The sequence below is a fragment of the Diabrotica undecimpunctata genome, chromosome 11 (assembly GCF_040954645.1).
Source record: "Diabrotica undecimpunctata isolate CICGRU chromosome 11, icDiaUnde3, whole genome shotgun sequence".
NCBI classification, from domain to species: Eukaryota; Metazoa; Arthropoda; class Insecta; order Coleoptera; family Chrysomelidae; genus Diabrotica; species Diabrotica undecimpunctata.
The window spans coordinates 4,264,034-4,291,008 of NC_092813.1; the positions used below are offsets into that span (position 1 = coordinate 4,264,034).

At 31.6% G+C, this 26,975-nt stretch overlaps 1 protein-coding gene across 1 annotated transcript in view; it reads right to left on the reverse strand.

The window, feature by feature from the left end:
- Positions 1-285: 285 nt before the first annotated feature.
- Positions 286-26,975, reverse strand: part of LOC140452603 (uncharacterized) — a 37,093-nt gene continuing 10,403 nt past the window's right edge. The window contains exons 3-4 of the mRNA XM_072546920.1: positions 1,497-4,367; positions 286-1,196 (exon numbers count right to left, since the gene is read on the reverse strand). Of these exons, the coding sequence (XP_072403021.1) occupies positions 286-1,196; positions 1,497-4,367 (3,782 nt within the window). The remainder of the gene's footprint in view (positions 1,197-1,496; positions 4,368-26,975) is intronic.

The window sequence follows — 26,975 nt, forward strand, 5'->3', positions numbered from 1 at the left end:
TTGATACTTTAAACTTTATTGTTCTTTACACTTACATCGGTAATAATTGACTGAGAGCCTGTTAAGGGCAACTGTCATACACTTGACCTTTGGCGGCGTTGCCAGTACAGTGTTGTCAGGTGCAGTACAAAAATTGAAAAGTAAAAATATACGAACATAACTCCCCCCTTTGAAGGGACTTCAAAGTAACATACAAAGATTAGTGAAAATAAATACACAATAGTAATACAAAAATAAAATGGAATTGTCTTTAATGGAATTTAATCACTAAAATAAAAAAAAATTTTAATTCACTGTGTCCTCCTCTATAGGCAAAGGACATAAATGTCTTACAGAACGGATCACAACTTTTGAAGATGTTTTCACTTCTGCCACTCGCGAAACTCCATCCTTTCCAGGGAACAAACGTAGAACTCTTCCCATTGGCCACTTGCCTGGAGGTTGTTGATCATTCTTGATTAATACTAGTGTACCAACAGCAATCGGAGTAGCCTGGTTTTTCCATTTATATTGAAAACGCAGTTGAGAAATGTATTCTTTTGTGAATCGTATCCAAAATTGTTGATATAATTGTTGGACAGATTGTAGTCTAGACAGCCTGGTTGGCGGAGCTTCTGATACGTCAGGTTCAGGAAGCATTGTAATTGGACGACCAATTAAAAAATGTGATGGGGTAATGGGTTCTAGGTCATTAGGATCATTTGATAAGGAATACAGAGGTCTCGAATTTAAGATTCCCTCAATTTGAACAAGAAGCGTATTGAAGTTTTCATAAATTAAAATTCTATTTAACATTGTTCGCTTTAAAAAATGTTTTGTGCTTTTTACTGCTGTTTCCCATAGACCACCAAAGTTGGGAGAATATGGGGGTATAAAATGCCAATGAATATTGTCTTTTGACGCATATTGAGTAATAACATTTTCATTTTTTAACAAAAATATTCCAAATTCTTTTAATTCATTTCTCGCTCCAACAAATGTGCTACCGTTATCTGAATAGACATCTGAAGGTACTCCTCTTCGAGAAGTAAATCGTTTAAGACAAGATAAGAAACATTCTGTTGTTAAATTTGATACTAATTCTAAGTGAATTGCTTTTGTGCTAAAACAAACAAAAACACAAATGTAACACTTTAAAATTTTGCATCCTCGTCCTGCCTTATCCTTTAAAGGAAATGGTCCGGCATAATCAATGCCTGTAAATTGAAAAGGCAAGGAGGGTTTAATTCTATTATCTGGTAAACTAGACATTGGATATGTAGCAAAAGATGGATTAAATTTAAAACATGTAATACAATTTTTTGTTGTTTGCCTAGCTAAACTACGTCCACCTATTGGCCAATAAAATTGTCGTATGGATGCTAAGAGAAGTTGAGGGCCAGGATGTAATAAAGCAGCATGCTTATGTTTAAAAATTAATTTCGTCAAATTGTGCTTTGAAGATAATAAATATGGATGATGTTTATATATTTCTAAGGAAGTAAATTTAAGCCTACCGCCCACACGAAGTAAACCTTGTTCATCAAGAAATGGTGATAGAAAACTCAGTTTGTGTTTTGGGGGTAATGATTTATTTTGTTCTATAATTTTTATTTCCTCTGCAAAGGATTCGAATTGTGCTAATTTTATTAATTTCAAATTGGCGTAATTTAATTCTTCAACTGATAGAGATCCATATTTTCTCTCAGATTTAGATTTCCTTAGATTGAAAATAAATCTTAGTATATAAGAAGTAATTCTTTGTAACTTTGTTAAATCTGAATAAGTTGTGAATAGAGTGAATTGATTCATAATTTTTGAAGTCAGTACCTTGTTAACTTTCTTTAACTCTGGCAATTCTATAATTTGATGAGTGTTTGAATTAACCAAGTGATCAATAGATTGATATAAAAAATCTGGTCCCATCCACCATAAGTTCATATTGATGAAAAGTTCTGGCACTATTCCTCGAGAAGCCAAATCAGCTGGATTCTCTTTAGTGCTAACATAAGACCACATAAAATTACTTGTAAGATTCTGAATCTTTGCTACACGATTTGAGACAAAGGTTTGTAACTGGTTTGGTTGTTTTTTGATCCAACATAAAACTATTTGAGAGTCAGACCACATATATACAGGTACAGTGGATGAGATTGCATTAATAGTTTGGTTTGTTAATTGAGCTCCAAGAAGAGCTGCACAAAGCTCCAGTCTTGGTATTGTAACCGACTTTAGGGGTGAAACTTTTGTTTTTGAACAAAGTAGTCTCACTGTATATGCTCCATCTGAATTGATGCTACGCATATAAAGACAACTAGCATATGCTTGTAATGAAGCATCACAGAAACAATGAATATCTACTAACTTGTGACTTGTACCTATTACAATTCTTGGAATTTTAAGTGTATTTAATTGTGACAATTGATTGTAAAATTGAAACCATTTGATATGTACATTTTCAGGAACTGGGTCATCCCAGGGTAGTTTAATTGACCATAAATGTTGAATAAGAATTTTTGAAATGATTATTACAGGACTAAGAAGACCCAATGGATCATATATTTGGGCAATAATAGAAAGTATTTGTCTTTTAGTAACAATTTTATCTAATGGAATGGTGGTGATCTTATATCTTAAAATATCTTGTTTGCTGTCCCATTGAGTACCTAAGGTTTTTAAACTTTCGGATTCTCCTATATCTAAAACTTTATTAGGAATATCAGTTAATTCAACTTTCTCTAAAACAGCAGAATTGTTTGAAACCCATTTTCTAAGTATAAAGTTGGCAGATTTTAAAATGGATGAAATGTCATTACAACGTGTTTGTAACTCTTCAATATTATTAGATCCCGTCAAAAGGTCATCTACATAAAAATCATTGTGAATAGTCTTAGATGCAATTGGAAATATATTTTTATACTCTGTAGCTACTTGATTAAGACATTTTATTGCTAGATAGGGTGCAGATTTTGTCCCATATGTAACGGTATTGAGTTGATAAGAGGATAAATCGTCCTCAGGTTTGTTTCTCCAGATTATGCACTGCAACGGTCTGTGATCACTGTTCATTAGAATTTGTCTGTACATTTTAGATACATCTGCAGAAACAATATATTTGTATAATCTAAATCTAAGTGTAATATCAAAAATATTATTTAAGACCTTTGGTCCCAGGTATTGCAAATCATTTAGAGACCACCCAGAACTAGTGGCACACGAGCCATCAAAAACAACTCTTATTTTTGATGTTATACTTGTTTCCTTTAATACAGCATGATGTGGTAAATAATAGTGTAAGCTTGTCAAATTATCTACTGAAATTTTAGTCATGTGACCTAATTGTGTGTAGTCTTGAATAAATTGTTTGTATAAATTATAAAATATAGTATTTGATTTAAAACGTTTTTCTAAAGACAAGAAACGTTGAATTGCTTTCTCCTTTGAGTCACCTAGTAGTGTAGGAGATGATCTTAATGGAAATTTTACTATAAATTGTCCATTTTCATGGCGAGAAGTATCATTGTGAAATAACTCTTCACAATGCAGTTCATCGGTTGACATTTCAATAGAATTATCTAACTCATTAAGTTCCCAAAATTTTTTTAATTGATGATCTTCTGGTATAACAATGTCTTTTGAAAAATTGCAAATAGAATAATTACCTGAATTATTTATAGCACCAGAAACGATCCACCCTAACTTGGTATTTTGGAAAATTGGTTTATTTTTTCCTATAGTAATTTTTCCATCCAATATTAAGTCCCAAAATAGTGTAACTCCTATGAGCATATCCATTTCATTAGGTGAGTAAAATAGTGGATCTGAGAGCTTAATATTGTCTGGAATTTTAATATTTGTTACACTAACCTTTTCTGAAGGAATAGATGATGAAATCATAGGGGTTACATAGCAACACACATTACATTGAAAATTACTGACATTGGAGAATATGGTTAAGGAAGTCTTTTTTGTCAATGTAGACATTACTTGATTTATGCCAATAATTGATAAATTTGCAGAAGATAATGGCACACCTATTTTCTTACAGAATGCTTCTGTTACTAGATTTGATTGTGCTCCAGAGTCCAATAAGGCTCTACCTACTTGAAACTTGCCACTACTGTCTCTAACCTTGAATGTTACTGTGGATAATAGAATTGATGCATTTATTATACCTTCTTTGATATTTATAGAACTTGGATTTGTTTGAAATAACACAGTAGATTGCTGACTTGTTTGATTACCTGTATTATTGTAACTACTACTTGTACTAGGTTGACTACTTGAATTATTGAATACTAAAGGTTCATTTGAATTGTTATTTTGTTGATTTGTAACATCATTATGAAGAAAAGTATTATGTTTTCGTCCACACTTTTTACAGGACCCTAAATTGCAAGTATTTTGAAAATGTCCAATGCGCAAACAGTTAGAACAAAGTTTTAACAGTTTTATTTTTTCCCATCGTTCATTGACATTTAGTTGCATAAACTTTTGACATGAATAAATAGAATGTTCACCCTTACAAAAATTGCATTTGAACTTATTAATAGCCAAATTTACATGAGAATTCATTTGTGTATCTTTTGTTTTATAAAATTGATTTGATGCTTTAGAAAATTGATTGAATTGAGGTTTCACATTTACTTCTTGTTGTGACTGCAAAATATCTTGTCTCTCTTTCAAAAAATCTAGAAATTCATTTAATGTAGGAAGCTCTGTTTTTGTATGAAATTCTTTCCATTTATGTTGATTAATTTTATCTAATTTATGATAAATTATATGAATAATTGTCATATCCCAAAGTGACTCTTTTGTTATTTGCATGCTTTCAAGAGCGGATAAATGTATTGAAACTTCATCTAATAAATGCCTGAATTGTAAAAATGTATTTTTATTCAAAGGAGTTATATTGATAACAGACTGAATATGAGTATCTACAAGGCATTTTCTCTTATCAAATTTATCACATAGCATTTTCCATGCTCGTGGATAATCTTGTGTTTCCTCGCAACCCGATATGGCTCTTTTTGCATAGCCATCTAACGCAGCTTTGAGAAAATTGTATTTTTGGCTCTGATTAAGTGTTGTATTTTGATCAATAGTTGACATGAATGATTGTTTAAAGTCTAACCAGGTTTCGTATTCCCCATTAAAAACAGGAAGCTTAAGCTTAGGTAATAAAATATTTTGAAGTGAATCATGCACTGGAACATTAGATTGAATAGGAGAATTTTTATTTTTATTTAGAATGTCTTTTAAAAATGAAATAGCTGTAAAGTATTTAGATTCAAACGCGTTTCTTTCTGAAAATTGTGAAATTAAATCTTTTTCCTCGCATTTTTCTTCAATTTCAGTTTGTATAGTTTCAAATTGATTAATCAAATCCTTACAATTTTCATACCGCGATTGAATGTTACATATATCTACTGAATTAGTTTCGTCTTGAATTGAACTAATATAGTTTTCTAAGATCGTTATTTTTTGTTTAATTGAGCCTCTATTTCTGATCAAAGTTTTCATGTCTTGAGCCATTATTTTGAAATTATTTAGAAATTAATGTCTAATTTTTTACTGAACAATGTTTTGTTGTTATTCAAATTGAAACAATCTCAAAATCTTAGGTTAAAGTAAGGAATAAGGAAATGAAATTATGAAATAGGACTAACCTGAATTGTAGTTGTCTATTCTAGATGTCTAGTTAAATGTTTGTGAATACGTCACTTGTTTTTGAAGGTCACTGAATTGGTCGATTGTAATCCTTGGTTTCTTGGCGATAGCTGTGAGTGGCTGGCTGACTATAGATGTCCAGTTAAATTGTCACTGTAACGTCGCTTCTTCTTGATACTCGCTTGGTTAGGCAACTTTACCGGTTCTCTTGGGTGAACGCTGAAACTTGTTTTGGAAACCACGCTGCTTTTGGCGCAATTTTTGTGAATAGATAATATTGATGATTATAACAATTAATAATTGAAATTGTTTTATATAATTGCTTCTCAGATATACGGAACGAAGGACCAAACTTGATTGAACTTGTGTGTGCTGGTAAATCTTGTTTCAGATTATAATATCTGAGAAGAAATGGACTCGATTGATACTTTAAACTTTATTGTTCTTTACACTTACATCGGTAATAATTGACTGAGAGCCTGTTAAGGGCAACTGTCATACACTTGACCTTTGGCGGCGTTGCCAGTACAGTGTTGTCAGGTGCAGTACAAAAATTGAAAAGTAAAAATATACGAACAATACCACTTATCAAAATTCTAATATCTTCACATAGACAATATTAACGAAATAATAATTCAAGGTAAAAAAACAAAACAAAATTGTTTACATTAATAATTATAGAAATTGATTGTAACATTGTTTTCATGAACTAAAATAAGCAATGTATGTAGTGCGAATCACTATTGGCACTGGTTGAGGTTGTTTTGCTATCGAATACGTATGAAAAACGCGTGGTGTCGTTAACAAACCTTCCTCTTCTACCTCACTATATTTTTTTGGTTTGCATTTAGATATTTTTGGACAAAATGCTTACTGCATAGAAATTTTTTTTTCAATCGGGTAGCTCCAGACTTTCCAATGCAGCATTACCTACAACAATATTATTATTAACACAACTGAAAAAAAGCAACTTTCTGCACAATAAAGTAAAAAAAAACAATTTAAGTTCTGTATTCAAAATATAAATAACTTGGCAGTTATGACAATATATATATATATATATATATATATATATATATATATATATATATATATATATATATATCTATATATATATATATATATATATATATATATATATATATATATATATATATATATATATATATATATATATATATATATATGTATAAGAGTAAGAAAAAAGAAATTTTTTAGATAGGAAAAAAGAATATGCCATAGGACTTCCAGAAACAAATTTTTGGTAGTCCTATGGGATCTAGTCTTTCACCCATTCTAAGCATTCTAAGTAGCTATGTCATGGATGATGTTATCAGTGATTGTATCAAAAATTGCACTTTTTTCATTCCTTTTTTTAAAGATATGTAGATGATTTAGTTTTGGCACTTTCTAAACACAAAATTATTGAAATAGTCAACATTTTCAAGTATCATAATCAACATATACAATTTACAGTTGAGAAAGAGGTAGACAATTTTCTAGTTCTTTAGAGTAGGTTTCAAGTCCAGTGCTTTATACAGGTTGGTGAATTGTTTGCAGTTGGTAAGTTTAGTATGGTTGATTCGTAGTCTTGTAATAGTCGATGCTTCTCTTCTAGTTATGAAGTCTAGGGAGAGATGACCAATAAAAGATTGAAGTTTATGAAAAGTTGTTTTGCTCTTTTGTTCTAAGTTTTGTCAAGTATGCTCTACCGACTTTTTAAAAACGAATTTTAGTGGTAAATTTACTGGCTACATTTAGAGGGTCGTTGGTGCCTAAGGAATTTTCGAGAAAGTTTTCAATATCATTCTAGAAAACCCTAATTTTTGTGTTTTTATAGGATTTGAGTGCAGCTTTTAGTTCGAAATAGTTTATACGAGAGTTCGGATAATTGGTATCTTGTGAAACTGAGGATGAATAATGAAAGGGTGATGGAAGAAAAGAGTATATATGGTTAGGTCCAGATTTGTTGCAAAACTTTTATTTTAAATTTTCTGATAGAATCTTGGCTGTCTCTTAATTGTCAAGGATAACCTTTCAATTAAAAAAGAGATTGGATATTTTAAGGTTATTTTTTATTAACAATTTTTTTTCCACACTGGACTGGGCTAGTATTTGAAGTACGTAAAGTTTTTTTACCTAAATAAATATCGTGTCTCAATTTGGCAAAAGATGAAGTAAAAATATACAGAGAGCAGAAAAAATGAATAAATACGAGAGAAAGAGAGAAATTCTATTCATCATGTATGCTGTGATTAGATTTGACATCAGAAGATTTATCAGAGTATGCACTTATATATACCCTTGTAAGTCGGAGGTAGGCTGTTCTTTTAAATTTTTTAAGATTCTAGTGATACGGGTTTTTAGTGATCTTTTCCCTGTACCTATGTAGAGCTGCAATAAGTCCTTTTGAATACCATCTATATTGAAGGATTTTTAAGCTTCTTGTAGTGGGGTGATACATACAAAAGAGTTCTCAAGAAGTGTAATAAGTTGCGTGGAATTGAGTGTAAAATTAGTCGGATTATCTTTGTAAATCATTTCTATAGCGGAAATATAATATGGTTTTATCGAGTAATCCAATCAAAGATTAGATTTGGACATTTTTTGGCTGGTTTGGGTGGCATCGAAAATGCCGAAGGAGGAAAAGAACTTAATAGAGCAAGAATACCGGATGAAGATAGAATGGTAGGAGTATCAGGAGGACTGTCATTGAAGTGTCCCCTTTTTTGTCCTACTGAGAACATGGACTTTGAATTAGTACGACGAGGGATGGATAAATCCATAATGGCAGCCAGAGTGGGTAAGTAGTTAATGGAGATGGACTCAATTTCCGAAGATAGAAATTCTTTTGATGAAGTTAAGGATTTAGGATTAAGGATTCCTTAGAGTCAGCTGAAAATAAAGAAGAGGGAGGAGCATTAACTGCAATGAGTGTGTGATCTGGTCAACTGGAGAGTTTGGAATCAGACCCCACGGTACGACCCGTAAGCTTACAAAGAAAACACTATAGTCTGTCAGAGAATAAAAATATTTTAAAGGATGTATTTTCATGGTTAATTAACAGAGAAGATTGCACTTCGAAGTTCACCTTGTCAGGGATTACAAATGTTACCCTAGGAAAACTCCTGATATTTATATTTAAGTAAGCCATGTGCATAGGCAACCAAATATACTCTGAAAGTGACAGTTAAGTGATGGTTGCGAATGTAGAAGTGGGGTTATTTGTTAATTTAAGATGTTTAGTTTACATATAGTTACGGATTTGAAATAGTGTAATTTATTGATTTGGGGTGTTTAATTTACATATAAGTTTCTATTCTGATTTGAAAAGCCTAAATGTCAATAAAATTCTCGATAGAAAAGTAAAGAATTCTCTTTGGTGATTGGATATTGGTATATTAAAACGAAGAATAAATATAAATGCTGTTAAGAAGAAAAATATTTTAAATTGGCGGAAGCTGATAATTGGAAAAAGTAATTTCACAAAAACAAGGATAACCGAGGCTGAGAACGAAGACATTGAGTGGTGATGAAAATATTTATTTTGGAGAACAGTTTCATTTAGGCATTCAGTGACAGAAAGGTACACAATTTTGTTAATATAAGTTAATTAGTATCATAAGAATTTCTAATTTAAAGATAGTTTGTTTAAAATTTACATTGTCAATATAATTTAATTAGTTTCATAAGAATTTCAATTTAAAGATAGTTTGTTTTAAATTTACATTGGCTATGTTAGATATATATGTGTGTTTCATAATAGATATAATAAAGATAATTTCCAAAAGTGCTTACAAACTAATTCTTTGAGAACCGCGATAAAAACCCTATATATATTTTATAATATTAAAAAACACTCATTGCTCATTAAATCATTCACAAATAATACATCATCACAATATATATATATATATATATATATATATATATATATATATATATATATATATATATATATATATATATATATATATATATATATATATATATATATATATTATTGTGATATTTAAAGTCTTGGTGCGCCAAGCAATAATTAGCTAATTAATTTTTTTTGATTAACTAAAATTATTTAAATGATATGATGATGACTCTATCACAATTTTTAATTCTTTTATCTCAGGGTTAAATTCGTGCTTCAATATCTATGCTATTACATGTGAAAGGTAAGGTCCAGAGAATACCGGAATAATAAAAAACATATATGATCTAACACTATATATTGAAATAAAAATAATGAAACAATTCACACTCAAAAGTTTTCAATAAACAAATCTCATATAAGGATTCTCAAAATTTTGTTCTCCGTACGTGAACAATCAAAATTTATGGTACAAACAATATTAATTGAAATCTCAAAATTCCGAACTATTCTAACTCTCCTAATCAAAATATTTATATCCTTTCTAAATTAAGTGTAAAAATTGTGTTATCAATAAAAGAAAAAACTGCAGAAAACAAAATATCTCTCTCTGATGAGTGGTCCAAATCCTTGTTCCTTGTAGACTATATTATCTCCTCTCAACCGCTCCCTATGTAATCAGCAATCTTACACAGATTGTTGCAAGTATATCGTCCTTAGTGATCTCCTTCAAAAGCACAAATCATTCAAATTATGATAGCCTTTCTCCTCTCGATAAACTGAATCTCTCGTTGGCCCGAGTGAAAAATGACTCTTGGAATATCTTCTCTTTACGATAAACTGAATCTCTCGTTGGCCTGAACAGTGACTCTTGGAATATAAGTAGAGAAATATGACTTACAATATTTTGCTGCTTCAGCTTCTGTCAGATACACTATCTTCACAAAAACTCACTAACATTCAACACTACTGCTTGCTACATTTCAGGAACCGCCAGAGAACAATCACTGTTCCTCTTACAGATTTGGAAAACCGACTGCCTATATCTTTTCTCTCTCCTCAATCTCGCTAAACTTTTTCCTACATACTTATCCCACCTTTTTCAATCTCCGCCAATCAAAACTCGTCACAATTCCCCCATTTTTTCATTTCGATAACAAACAAATTTCTACCTATAATTATAAAATTTCCTAAAACTTATTTACAAATAATATTTTCTATAATTCTTAAAAACTAACAAAAACCTCTTTCTAAAATCTCTTCTATTTGTCTCTAATCACTGCATTAATGTATTTTGGAAAACCCCGTTCAATTGTCTTTTTGTTTTCACTTAAAATTATGCGGGTCACTCAAGTATAACAAAGAAATAATTTATGCAAAGCTTACATTTTGTTTAGTACAGGTAATTCAAGAAATTAATAACTCTCCTTCTTCGAAATGTTTGTTGGATATTATCCTACTTATCTGAATTATTTTAATGTTATTGAATTTTGAAATATTTTTAAACAAACCAATATTTTTCTCGATTTTACATATCATAACAAATCCCCGCCATTTGATCTGCCGAAAACTCTTTGTTAAATTTTAAAAATGACAAAAGTTTTCTAGGATCAAATTATTTCACTATGTTATTAAAATCTATTCATGATATTGATAGATGTCGTGAATGTTAAAAATACCCCGTATATTTCCTGTCTCTATGTGCGCTAATTCATAACTATTTACCCCATTTTCCGTATTGACCCTATATGGACCTTCAAATATCGGCATCAATTTAGCACAAATACCATTTTGTAAATTCGACACCCTCAGTGCCTTCACTAAGACTTTATCTCCTTTCTGGAATTTGATCGGCCTTCTTCTTCGGGTTCTCTCTTGTCTTTGGAGATATTTCTCTCCACTTCGTCTCAATCTTCTTTGAACCAACTCGATCACTTCTTCGTATTGTCTGGGGGCGGTGTCTTCCCACGGTCTTGTAGGCATTGTTCCTTTCATTATATATAAAGGCGTCTCTTTGGTAACCGTATTTGGAGCACAATTCAAATAGGTCTCGATCTCAAACACTTTTCTGTCCCAATGTCGATGATGTTCTTCCGCGGCAATTCGTAGAAATTTTGTGACTTCTTGTATAAAACGCTCCGATGGGTTGCTCTGTGGATGACGGATGCTTATAAATTTTGTATCGATGCCCCTCTCTCTTAATTCCCTTTTAAAACGTTCGTTCCTAAAATATGTCGCATTGTCCAATAAAATATTGTCTGGTCTTCCCACCGTTTCTATAAAATTGTCTATCTTCCTAAGTATTTCAATTCCTTTTGTGGTTCTGCATGCGTACAATTTAACATATTTTGAGAAAAGATCCACCATAACTAATATGTGTTTATTCCTTTGAGTTGTTGGCATCAAATCGCTCAACATATCAATAGCAACAATATCCAGTTTCTTCCGAGCTACGACGTTTTTTGTGACGTTTTCATTTTTAAAGTTCCTACTTTTACACTTTTGGCATGTCACACAATTTCGAGTCACCTCTTTGGCTATTGTATAGTCCTGTCGACAAATGTAGTTCTCCCTGAACATAAGCCACACCTTTCTACTTCCAATATGTCCGTTGTCACAGTGTAACTTTAAAAAAACTTCTTTTGCCATTTGCTCCGTGATTACATAGAGTTCTTTACCATCGACCCTCTTAAAATATAGGTTATTTTCTTGTTCAGCCCTTTGCTTTTCTCTTTCATTCAATTCTTCCTGATTTTCCCTGATTTTGGCCAACGAAAATAAGCCTGCTTCTTCTCTCATTATGTTCATGCCTACGTGGAGAGTTTTGTGATCCTCTTTGCGGAATTGTTCATCTCTCGTCAACGCATCAGCCAAAATATTGTCCGTTCCTTTGATATATTTAAATTCAAAATCATATTCTTGGAGTAAAAGAATGCCCCTATGAATTCTATTATTTACCAACCTATTTTTCATTATGTGTATCAACGCTGCGTGGTCCGTTTCAATGGTGAATCTTGCCCCAAGTAGGTAAAAACGTAATTTGTTTACACAAAATAACACACTGGCAAACTCTAATTCAGTAACGCTGTATTTTCTCTCATACGTTTTGGTTACACGGGAAACAAAACATATTGGCACCTCTATATCGTCTTGTATCTGTGATAACACCCCTGCAAATTTTTTTATGGAAGCATCGGTCCTGAGAATGAAAGGTTGCTCATATCTTGGGTGGTGCACTCTTACAGCTGTGGAAAAAGCTCCTTTTAAATTTTTGAAAGCGATTTCTTGTTCCGTTCCCCATTTCCATCTGACATTTTTCTTAAGTAATGCTATTAGCGGTATTTCTTTTGTACTGAGGTCTGGTATCAGCTTTTTGAAATAGTTTACCATTCCTAAAAATCCCCGCAAAGTTTTTAAATTGGTTGGCCTAGGGTAGTTGTTTATGACTTCATTTCTATCTTCTGCAAGACAAATCCCTTTTGTGTCTAATTTGAATCCTAAATACAATACCTCTTTTTGGAAAAACTGACACTTTTGAATATTTAATTTTAATCCGGCTTGATCAAGTTCTTCGAGAACAGTATGAATATGTCGTAGATGGCTTGTTATATCCGGTGAGAAAATTAATAAATCATCTATGTAATGTACAACAAATTCTCCATGCCTATTTAAAATTGTGTGTAATGCGCGAACCAAAGCAGCGCATGCACTTTGTAGTCCAAATGGTACTACCCTAAATCGGTACACCACTCCGTCGATAGAAAAAGCGGTATAATTTCGACACTTTTCTGCCAAAGGTATTAACCAAAAACTGTGTTTCAAATCGATTTTGGAGAAAATGTGTGATCCTGTGATTCGTCCAAAAATGGCTTCTATGTTCAAAGGCGCTTCGTATTGCGCGATTGTGTGCGAATTAATGTTTCTTGCATCTAAACATAATCGCAAATCACCATTTGATTTTTTTACGCATACTATCGGGTTGATATATGGAGAGTCACATCTTTCGATCACCTTGTCTTTGATCATATTTTCAATTTCCTGTCCGACGCTTTGCCTGTATTTATACGGGATTGGATATGTTTTCGATTTAAAATTTTCTCGGTTTGTTCACATGTGTTCACTGTCCGTATTACTTCTTCACAAAATTCTGGATTCTCGTCCATAATTGCCATTTCTTCTCTGTCCTCTTCCGTTATTTCTTCTTCTATTTTTTTTTTATCTTTAATTTCTATCTGGTATTCCGAGCACCATGTTTCGGCTCCTTCCATTTTTCTGCTTATAACTTCCTTTTTTTCCTGCTTTCTTTTCGAACTCTTCTTCTTTTTTTTATTCTCTTTTCCTCTTCGGATTGATTTTTTTCTTGAGCTTTCGATTTATCCTCTACCGTCATATTGATTTCTTTATGTTTTTCTTGTCCATTTATCCTTTCAGAAAATTTTCTCCTATCTGTTTCCTTTTCTTCTTCTATGTTGTCTGGTTCTGCTCTGATTTCCAGTTGATTTTCCGAAAAATTGATGGTGATATGTTTTTCACTCAATTCATCAATTCCCGCTATCATATCATGATTTAGATCTTCGATCACCACACATTGCATAATATAGAATTGGTCTCCCACTCTGATCCGTACTCCTAAACCTTCGTTTACTGTCGTCAATTTTTTATTATTTGCACCCACTAAAGCAACCCTCGGAATCTTATACACAAATCTGTCCATATTTAATTCTTTTACTAGTTTTTTATTGATTAACGAAATTTCCGATCCAGAATCAATCAGAATTTTAATCGCTTTATGTTTTATAAATGCATCTAAAAAAATTAGACTGGAATTAGAATTTTGTTTTTCGTTTCCCGCCAACTGTATAAACTCTCTGGGGTGACAAAATATACCGGAGAGTTTTTTACTTTTGTTTAGTGGATGCCTTATTGAAAATCCTGTCTGGATTCATTGAATACTTCTTCTTCCTCCTTTTCTATTGCCACATGATTCATCTCTCTTCTGTTTTGTCGTTGGAATCTCTGATTATTTCTATCGTCCCTTTGTTCGTTCGTATTCCTATTCGGAGGATTTTGTGCATCTTTCCGGTTATCGTAATTTTGTTGTCTATTGTAATTATTGTAATTTCTCGGCCTATATTCGTTTGTTGATCTGGGATGTCGGTTTCTCTGGTCATAATTTGATGAATACCTTCTTTCCGGTCCATTATATTGGTCATGTTGTCTTCTATTTCTCATTTCTTTTCTTTTCGCTTCTTTTAATTGAAGGAATTGGCACAAACTATCAATATCTTGATAGTTTCTCAAAATCACGTGATCTTCCAACGTTTCCTCAAAATGTCTGCTGATCATTTCTACCAGCTGTTCGGTAGAATATTTGTATTCTAGATATTTTGAATTGTTATATATCTGCAAAGCATATCTTTCTTCAGATATTCCCATTTTTTCGTGATATTTTCCATTCTGTAGCTCTTGGTTGATTTCTCTCTGTTTATTTTTCCCCCAGAAATAGTTGAGAAATTTATTTTCAAAATCTGTCCAATTTTCGAACTCATCTTCCTTGCTTTCATACCATAACGCTGCTCCTTCTTTCAAATGGTTTCTAATTGTTTCTTTGCAATCGTCAAAATATCTAATATGTTGTAATTTGGTTTTCAAATTTTTAACAAACGGTACTGGGTGTGTTTTCCGAATATCCCCGCCAAATTGTATTTTCGCCTCGCTTGTTCCATGGATGATAACTTCTTTTCTCTCTACCCCTCTTAGTTCAATTTCTGCCATTTGTTTTTCATTTTGCTTTAATCTTCTTTCTACTTCCTTCCTGTCTTCTTGTAGCGCCATTTCAAATTTTTCTTCTAACTGTTCTAATTCCTTTTTCTGGACCGTCTTACTATCTTTCATTACATTTTCAAGTTTGCTTTCTAATTCCTCCAAATTATCTTTAATTCTCATTTCTTGTTCTTTCATATCATTTTTAATTTCATTAATCTCTTCTATTTGTTGTATCAGTTCTTTCTTTATCCCCTCAACACATCCTCTAATTTCCTGTTCATAGTTTTCCAGACGCTGCTCTATATTGCTCATTGTTTGTTTTGTTTCCCGTTGGTTTTCTTCCATTTTTAGTGATGTTTCTTGTTGATTTCTATCCATTTTATCCATTTTCTTTGATGTTTCATTTTGGTTTTTCTCTATTGTTTGTTTTGTTTCTTCCATTTTTTGTGACTGGAGTTGCATTAGTTGTAATATTTTATCTATTCCTGATAGTTCTTTTCTCTCCTCAACTATTGTCACATTTCCTTCATTATCCGATACTTCTTCCAAAATTGTTTCGTCTTCTCTGTTATCCTCCTTCCTTTCCTGCATTTTACTTTGTCTCCTTGTGACAGACATGTTGTTACTTTTTGTTATTGTTTTTGTCCCCGCCAAATGTGAAATTTTACAACACTCTATATGTTTCAGAACACGACAATATTTCTCCCCAAATGTATTAAATTTTCACGACAAATATCAAATATGCAATCAGTAAAATTCAAATAATTCAAAATAAATATCAAATGTACGATTGGTAAAGAAAATAAAATCAAATAATTCAATAGCAGCAAATATCCACTAACTACGATCAATCAATAAATCAAATTTATATTCCCTGGAAAAATTGTCGAAATCCTTTCAAATTCAAATTCACTCAATGTTATATGTTTTTATCTCTGGATCACCTGTACTTATTCCAGATCTCTTTCCCTTCCTTCAAATGTAAAGCTGCGATATTTTCAAGCCCCACGTTGGGCGCCAGTTATTGTGATATTTAAAGTCTTGGTGCGCCAAGCAATAATTAGCTAATTAATTTTTTTTGATTAATTAAAATTATTTAAATGATATGATGATGACTCTATCACAATTTTTAATTCTTTTATCTCAGGGTTAAATTCGTGCTTCAATATCTATGCTATTACATGTGAAAGGTAAGGTCCAGAGAATACCGGAATAATAAAAAACATATATGATCTAACACTATATATTGAAATAAAAATAATGAAACAATTCACACTCAAAAGTTTTCAATAAACAAATCTCATATAAGGATTCTCAAAATTTTGTTCTCCGTACGTGAACAATCAAAATTTATGGTACAAACAATATTAATTGAAATCTCAAAATTCCGAACTATTCTAACTCTCCTAATCAAAATATTTATATCCTTTCTAAATTAAGTGTAAAAATTGTGTTATCAATAAAAGAAAAAACTGCAGAAAACAAAATATCTCTCTCTGATGATGAGTGGTCCAAATCCTTGTTCCTTGTAGACTATATTATCTCCTCTCAACCGCTCCCTATGTAATCAGCAATCTTACACAGATTGTTGCAAGTATATCGTCCTTAGTGATCTCCTTCAAAAGCACAAATCATTCAAATTATGATAGCCTTTCTCCTCTCGATAAACTGAATCTCTCGTTGGCCCGAGTGAAAAATGACTCTTGGAATATCTTCTCTTTACGATAAACTGAATCTCTCGTTGGCCTGAACAGTGACTCTTGGAATATAAGTAGAGAAATATGACTTACAATATTTTGCTGCTTCAGCTTCTGTCAGATACACTAACTCCACAAAAACTCACTAACATTCAACACTACTGCTTGCTACATTTCAGGAACCGCCAGAGAACAATCACTGTTCCTCTTACAGATTTGGAAAACCGACTGCCTATATCTTTTCTCTCTCCTCAATCTCGCTAAACTTTTTCCTACATACTTATCCCACCTTTTTCAATCTCCGCCAATCAAAACTCGTCACAATTCCCCCATTTTTTCATTTCGATAACAAACAAATTTCTACCTATAATTATAAAATTTCCTAAAACTTATTTACAAATAATATTTTCTATAATTCTTAAAAACTAACAAAAACCTCTTTCTAAAATCTCTTCTATTTGTCTCTAATCACTGCATTAATGTATTTTGGAAAACCCCGTTCAATTGTCTTTTTGTTTTCACTTAAAATTATGCGGGTCACTCAAGTATAACAAAGAAATAATTTATGCAAAGCTTACATTTTGTTTAGTACAGGTAATTCAAGAAATTAATAACTCTCCTTCTTCGAAATGTTTGTTGGATATTATCCTACTTATCTGAATTATTTTAATGTTATTGAATTTTGAAATATTTTTAAACAAACCAATATTTTTCTCGATTTTACATATCATAACAATATATATATATATATATATATATATATATATATATATATATATATATATATATATATATATATATATAATAAAACGTGGTGGTACATTATACATAATCTAATGTATGGTTATATGTATATCTTTAATAGTACCAGATTCTATGTTACGGGTTTTATATAAATATTAAACACACAGACAGCAACTTGGATCCACATAACATTGAATTTCACCACCATCGTGTTTGTAGCCATATTAAAAATTATTTTATATCAACCCCAACCCCTTTTTCGAAAGTTGCGCCTCTACCGTCAGCTTGTATGGATAAGGTGTGCTGTGAAATTTGTGATAAAATTACAGGTATACCTGTATTTATCAATATATAAATAATAAACATTGGTCCTCTTACTAGGTGACAAAATATATACCTACCTACAACTGATGTCATTGTAGAAATATTCACAACAATGATATTTAATTTCTAAGCCAAGGATTATATCCCAATCCTACCAGAATTTTCAAGTCAAAAAGATATTTCCTAGTATACCGATTTGCAAGCAATTTTTGAGGATTGCTAACATAGACCCTTTCAATAACTAACCATCGCATCGATATATATGGCTGTTTATAGCTCCAAATATCTGCTATTTGTGATGGAGTTCCCATAGGTATTTACATTAATTGATAAGAATTCATCCATAAGTTACAAAAACTGGTTAAAAAGATTTACTGATCTCGACAAGAGGTGGGGCGCTTCACAGAGGCGTGGCCTACTACTCATGCATGCGCAGGAAAAAAGTACGCCCAAGTAAGGTGTTTTCTACTGTAGAAAAGACCTCACTTTTGCATACCTTTGCTTGAGTTGTAGGCCACGCCTGTGTGAAGCGCCCTGCCTGTTGTCGAGATGGGTAAATCTTTTGTATTTAATATTCTTCTTTTACTAACATGCTATGATGAAGTTGTTTGAACATATTATATGTATATCACAAATAAGAGATGTAAAAACATTACCATGTGTAATACAAAAGGCATAGACGTAAAATTGCTTAACATAGTATTGAAATAAAAATGTTTAAATTGTATAGGTAAATCGTGCGGTTAATAATCAAAAGTTTTTCTTTGTAAGATGATAACCACTTTCACATACTTCACCAAAAGGGGTATGAATTTAATTAAAAAAATTTAAACCCAAATTGATGAAAATGTAAATGAAAATAAACCATGATATTTCGACGCTGAACATTTCCTCTACTTAATAAATGTTCTGGTTTGTCATATATTACAAATAAAAAAAAGTAAACCTTACCTTAAATGTTGTTAGGATATGGCTAACATTTTCTGCAATTGAAAATAGCTTTTATGAGTAAAACTGAGTATGTGTATTTAAGACATAACTATATATAACACTCCGTTCTCCGTATCTTTGCACATCATAGTTGTACGAATTAAATCAAAGCGTTTAAATCAGACGTAAATCTTTTCTGGATTCATGAAATAATTAGGAAATGTTTAATATTTCGTTAAACGTATTTATAGTGATTGTTTTTGTTTATTTATTGTACTGGACGTTAACAACTCATTATAGAATTGTTTTGAACTTAGACCATAAAAACTAAAATCCGTTTTTATTGTCTAAGGTTTTGAATGTAATTTTGAGTTTTCTACATATTCAACGTTATTATGATTATTGGAAGACATGCTCTATTTGAAATACTGTAGTCGAGAAAGATGTACCCAAGATCAAACAGTTTAAATTCTCATATTTATTTACTTATTTATACACCAAAGCATCCAACAGCCGAAGCCAGTTACTGGATGAAAAAAGTTTTCATTCAAAATACAATATTAAATATTTACATCGTATACATATGAGATTCAATTTTTAAGCTTAAGCATAAGACAATGCCCTAAAAGATAAAAAACTCTTGTGCATGCTTTTCCAACTAAGTTACTAACACAAAAAAAATTAATTAAACTTTACAAAACAAAACAATAAAAACAATGGAAAAAGAAAAATTTCGAAAATACATTAATTTGTAGTAAACTTAAAGGGTGTTACAAATTAGTGCTCAATCTGTTAAGCTAAAATAATTCGACTTTCCTTATGTCGCATACCTAGAGACTTAGTATTTATTTTTTATACTAGCTGGTTTTTATCAATTTTTTTTTACTTGTGTATCGAACTTCTCTGTAGTTTCCAAAATAAAGTGTGAAAAGTTATGTGTAAAAGGTTTCATTGTTTTAGCCTAAAGAATGTATCAATTACTTTGTTACAACCTATTTCCACAAATATGACTAAATGACTAAATTATTGAAATAAATTGAAAAAAAACAAAATATCAAAATTATATATTTCCTTCACTTTCAGAATCCGAGCTATCTCCAGGATTTATTATGATGGGTTGAATATCAACATCAACTATATTTTGCTCTCGGACACACCACTTTTGAATAATTTCATGAGTGTGTCTTACACATTTTTCCCAAATGTCTCCATTATATTGATTAAATGCCTCTTTCCACATATTTCTAACAGATATTTCTAATCAGAATAGCCGTCCCTACCAATATGCTTATTGTAACATGACATGAAATTTGCCCAAATTAATAGAATAGCGTTGAATTCGCAATGATAAGGAGGTAGTCTCAACACTTCATGACCATGCTCTCTTAGTAACTCATCAATAACATACACATTTTCTTTTTTATTCATTTTTGCAACTTGTAATAATTCAGGTTTTGTAAATTTTGGGTCAAATTGGATGTTATTTGTTGTCAGTCAGGTAACAATTTCATCTTTCTTTGATGCAGTGGTATGTTGCTTTTCTAAAAGAATACTATGATATGGAGCATTATCCGTTACAATCAACGATGGTTCTTCTAAATTGGGAATAACTTATGTCCTTATCCACTTAGTAAAAATGTCGTTGTTTATTTCTCCATGGTAATCAATATGTTAGACTTAGAACAAAACAATAAACTTGCTTCAGAAACAAATCTTTTAGAAGAACCAGCGTGAACAATTATTATGAAACGTTTACCATCAAAACCGTCTGGTTTACGTACACTTTTGCTACTATGGTTTGTTTTTTAACCAGGAGGAGTAATTCAAATTTACCGCACAGTAATGCTTGTTTATAATTGGTCTAACCGCAGGCAAGTTTACTCCACTAAATTATGACATTTTGACACTAATGACATTTATGAAATTTAAAATTTTTTTTTCTATTTTCAAAAAGCCGCATCAACCATAAAAGGTTATTAGCGGAAGTTTATTACGATATATATGGTAGTGTACATATTATAAGGTTAGGTAACATAAAAATTTATCAACTAAAAGAAAAATTACATTTTATGAAATAGGTTAATGTCCTTAAGATATTTGATCGTATTGGTTAAGTTACAGTCTAATATATTTTTAAGTTGACCTGGTTCTTCAGAAATGTTGTTGGTGCTTCGTTCATATGAGTAAAGTGGACAGTCTGTAAGTATGGGTTGGACTGTTTTTTGGCATCTACAGTATGAGCATTCTGGTGATAGCTGCTTCGTTAATAAGTGTTGATGGGTTAATGTTGTATGACCAATTCTTAGGTGATTTATAACCACCTGTTCTCTTCTTTTTTCTGGAAGTTGGAGCCGGCCACCGATAGAGGGTTTAATTACTTTAAAATTTGAGTTATTTTAATCCCAGCATCGCTGCCAAACTTCTGTACAGTATTGTTTGATATTAAGGTAGATATCTGTGACTTGAATTTGTTTGATAATATCGATGCTTTCATTTGAGTTTGCTTTAACCGCTAAGGCGTCAACCTTTTCATTACCTGAAATACCTATATGTGATGGTATCCAGAGGAAGTGAATGTTTACATTTTTGTTTTGTAAGTAATGAAGCATAGATTTTATTTTTTGGATGATTTTACGTGTTGGATAGACTTGTTTGATGCTTTGGAGTACAGATAATGACAGAAGATTAGTATCTGTATATTTTTGACAAAATTCAAGTGCTTTTAAAATTGCAATAGCTTAACCAGTAAATACGCTGCAAAAAGTAGGTATTCGTGTAGCATATTCGATATCATCTGTTGAAAAGGCTGCAGCACAGCCATTTTTGATTTTTGATGCGTCAGTGAAAATCTTAACATAATTGTCATATTTTGATAGAATTTCTTTATATAATGTACGAACGAGGGTAAGATTTGTGGTATTCTTTGGGTAAGTTACTAGAGATGTATTATTAGTAGGAGTATTAATTGTCCAGGGGGTTCAGTTGGGTATGCAGATAGCGAGTATGTCAACAAATTGGTATTATATCCACAATTCATTACAAGTTCTTTAAAGGTTACATATCTTGATTGTCTGTTACTTTTGTGAGTGGTGTTATTTGTATGTAGGAGTAGGTATTAGGGTTGTTAATATTGCTATATAGTTTAGCAGCATATCTTAGTGTGGTATATTGTCTTCTTATAAACAAAGGTGGTCCATTTAGTGCGTGTGTGTGTGTGTGAGAGAGAGAGATAGCATTAGACAAAAAATCTTTTTGTTACAGAAAATTGTTATAAGGATGTTTAAATTTTTATTTTAGAATCGTTTATAAACTTGATTAGAATATTATATATAGTTTTGTCAGAATAAGATAACAGATTGCTGATGTTAACTGGTAGGCTAATATTGAGATCAATTAAATCTAGATATAGGCTTCGAGTCTGTTCCCTATGATTAGGACAATCGAAAAATAAGTGGTTCAAATCTCCGACAGATTTACCATCACAAGGACAGAAAGGGGTTTCATAGATTCCAATCCTATGCAGATGCTGTGGAAAGAGGCCATGGTTAAGTTTTAACCGGGTTATTAACGAAGAATGTACTTTATTATAGTTAAAATTAAAATGGGGAATATTTTTTGGTAAGCATGGATGAATAGAAAAGTAATGGTTTCTTGAAGTCTTCTGAACCTCTTTATATTTTGACATCCATCTTTCCCTGCCAATACTCCTGATAATAGAAAAAAGATCTTTAAAGTAGTAAAAATTTGTAATTTCTGATATCTCAGATGTATTTTTTGCCATACCATCCACCAATTCGTTTCCAATTACTCCATTATGTCCTTTAACCCAGAGTAAAGTAACTGTTTTTTTTGTGAATTTTAGATCCTGTAATAATTTTTTGATATCAAGTATAATGGAGTTTTGAAAACTATCCAATGGATGGCTACGAATAGCTTATAATACTGCCTGAGAATCTGATACTATTACGATGTTCTCACAATAATTAGTGACACACCAAGTTAGTGCTTTCTGTATAGCAGCAGCCTCGGCTGTAAAAATAGAACAACATTCAGGAATTCGATATTTCTCAACATAATTGCTGTTTGAAACAAAAAAAGCGAAACCAGTACTTTCAACAGTTTTTGAACCATCTGTATAAATTATTGTTAAATCTTCCCCTAATTTGCTTAGTATGGATTTAAATATCATATTAGTTAAAATTGGCAAGTCTGAATAAGAGGGCATTATAATGGTTGGTTTGTCTATCAGAACTTCAAAGTCTTGTATGAAAAAAGGAAATTTTAGGAGCTGTAATATAGTATAAGATTGAAATGAATTCGTATCAATAAAAGATTCTGCAAGAGGAGGAGAATTTTTTATTCTCCAATAAGAATTTGTTAAATTTTCTGTCAAAAGTAAACCTATTTTGTGAATCATAGTTGTATTAAACGATCTGTATGTTATTAGACGTTTGTTGGCTAACATTTGCCTACGTATGTGTAAAGGTGGTTCCTGGGCTTCTGCTAGAACTGCTTGGTTTGGTGAAGACATCATAGCTCCTAGACAAATTTATATTGATTTAAATTGTATTCTGTCAAGAGCTAATAGATTTGTTTTGCATGTTGAACCGTAAAGAACACAACCGTAATCCAGAATGGATCGTATGTAGGATTTATAAAACATTAAAGAGATATTTTGATCTGCACCCCATCTTTTTTTAGAAACGAAACGCAGAAGGTTAATTCCACGCTCGCACTTTTGTTTTACGTACTTTATATAGCTGGACCACAAGTGTTTTTTATCTAGGATCATGCCTAGGTACTTATACTCTTCTGCTAAGGGGAAATTATAATCACCTATCTGGCATTTGCCTGTGAGTTTTTGTCTACGTCTAGTGAAACATACAATCGAAGATTTTTCTTGTGATATACTAAAACCTATTTGTTTCACCCACTTATCTAAGTTACTAAAGCTAAGTTTTAGATTCAACATACAATCTTCATAGGATTTATGGCTGGTATATAAACATATATCGTCTGCATATTGAATTATTTTGCATTTTTCATCCATCAAACCATGCAGATCTGCAGTATAAACATTAAATAATAAAGGACTTAGAATTGAGCCTTGTGGGAGACCGTTATATAATATTCTTGGACCGTGTAATACATTTCTGTGGTCCCGTAAGTATATTTTTCTATTTACATACAAATTTATTATATTTACAGATAATCTTTTATCAATACCACACTCCACCATTTTTGAATATAATATATCCAAATCAACCACGTCATATGCACCCTTTAAATCTAAAAACAAACATAGCATAAATTCGTTTTTTGAAAAACAGAGTTGAATATCCGTAACTAAATGTATGAGAGCATCAATGGTACCTCGACCTCTACGAAATCCATACTGTGAGTAGGGAAAAACTGAACTACTTTCAATAAAATGTTCTAATCTAAATTTTATAAGCCTTTCAAAGGATTTTGTCACACATGATAATAGAGAAATGGGTCTATAAGATGATGGAAGTTCTGGGTTTAAGTTAAATTTGAGTAAAGGGCATATGATAATATTTTTTAAAGTATCGCAATATTCTTGTTTCAACCACCAACTATTAAAGATTTGTAAGAGAACATCTCTGGCATTTGACGGCAATTTGTCCAATATCTTATAAGTAAAACCGTCCAAACCGGGGGCTGTATTTCTGCTTTTTTTTAGTGCGAAATCAAGTTCTGAAGGAGTAAAAGGTTTTGACATGGAATCTACACTAGTATTAAAACGAAAAAATTCTTTAATCCTACTAACATTACCAGAGGCAGATGAAGGTGCAAGTTGGTCTAACATCTGTTTAATGAGATTTTCAGAAAGTTGAGGTTTTTTGTTGTACTGATAGTTATTGGAAATTGATCTAACGGTTGACCATATTTTTGAAAGAGGTGTGCTTTTGTTTAGACTATTTAAAAAATTTATCCAACTACTTTTTTTCTTTGTTTTAAATAATCGTCTGGTTTGGGCTGCTATATTTTTATAGTTTATGTAATTATTATGGTTACTTTGGGTTCGATACGTTTTCAATGCTTCTGATCGTTTTTTTATTATGAATGTACATTCCTCATCCCACCAATAAGGCCTTGGAATTGAGGGAATAAAAGGTTTTTTTATGGGCATAGATTTGGAAGCAGCTAGAGAGATAGTCTGAAAGAGTAGGGCTGTCTTCTCATGGTTAGAAAGATTATTAGATGATAAAAATGTGGATAATTGTTTGTCTAAATCTGTCTGAAATAGCTTTCAGTCAGCGCGGCAATCGTTCCATTTTGTTGATGGATTAATTAGGAAAGAAGTAGGATTAATTTTAAGCTCTATTTTAATAGGAAAATGATCGGATCCCAATGTGTCGGGATATACTGACCAGTTTATACGATTTGTTAATGAGGCTGAGGTGATAGTCAAATCAACGGCAGAATGATTGCCACTCGCGGCGATTCTAGTAGGTGTTCCGTCATTTAGAGAAACTAATTCGAAAAAATCCATGCTTTCGACTAATATTCTACCATTACGGTCATCCGGGATCGGACCCCACATGTAATGGTGGGCATTAAAATCACCACAAAAAACTGTTTTATTATAATCGAATTGTTCAAATAAATGTATCCAATCAGTCTTTTCTACTCTAATGTCAGATGGTTTATATATAGACACAAAAGATATATTAATTTTGTTAGATAAGACTGCACACACTTCTATTCCGGTATTAAAATTATAGTTAATGTTAATTATTTGATAATCAATGCCCTTTAGTATGAAAATGCCTACACCGCCATAGCCACTTTCACGGCATTTTGAAACAAAATTATACCCTTTTAATTTAAAGTCTATTTGGTTTTTCAACCAAGTTTCGGATAAAATTATAATATCTACATGAGAATTATTAATATAATTTATGAGATTATACCTATTACTTACTAACGATCTACAATTCCATTGTAAAATATTTAAGGAAGATTGAGTAAGTTGACTGTGCATTTGGAAATTAATAATACGAGTGAATGCTTTCATTGTCACTCGTCGCTAAATTATCCGTTTCTGTGTTATTACCTGTTTCTTCTAAATTATTAGAAATAAGTTTTCTTAATTCATTTTCTAAATTGCATATAGGTTGAGATTGATTATTGGTATACATAAGTTGATTAATATGAGATGTGACAAGTAATATAAGTTTCTCTTTATAGTCAATAAATTCGTCCCTGTAGGGATTGGGTATTATAGGATTAGATTTAGGGATAGGTCTTTTGCTATAAGTTGACGCAGAGGTATGGAGTAAAATTGGTGGAGAAGTTGCTTTACGTTTATTATTTGTAGATGTGTGAATAGTTTTCCTTACCGGTTTATTTAATGTGAAATTAGGGATATTGTTAGACGAGGTAGGTAAACTGGGAAAATTGGAAGTGTTATTTAGAATAGAAAATCTATTATTAGTTATTATTTTTGCGTAACTTGGATTGTTATGTAATTGTTCTGCTTCTCTGAATGTTATATTTTCTGATGCCATTATTGCTTTGATTTTCTTCTGTTTCTCGTATATTGGACATTTTCTAGACAACGAGGTGTGATTGTTGGTTTTACAATATATGCAATGATTATTTTCATTACAAGTTTCTACAGTATGGGTGGTGTCTGTACATTTTTTACATCTACTGTCCTTAGATTTACATTGTTTTGAGGAGTGACCATATCTGAGATATTTATAGCATTGCACTACCGGGTGTATGTATGGATCTACTGAAAAATTGCATAAATTAATTATTATGTTTTGTGGAACCTCGTTGCCCAAAAATTCTACAATTATCATTTGTCTTGGTATTAATTGAGTTGTGCCATCGTTGTTCGTTACTTTTCGTTGCATCCTTTGAACATTTACGACTTGTCTCTCGGATATTATCGCATTCCATTTAGTGCAGATTGAAGACTTGCCACCGGACTAGTACGGAAGGCACCCAGCACGTCTCAAAGATGC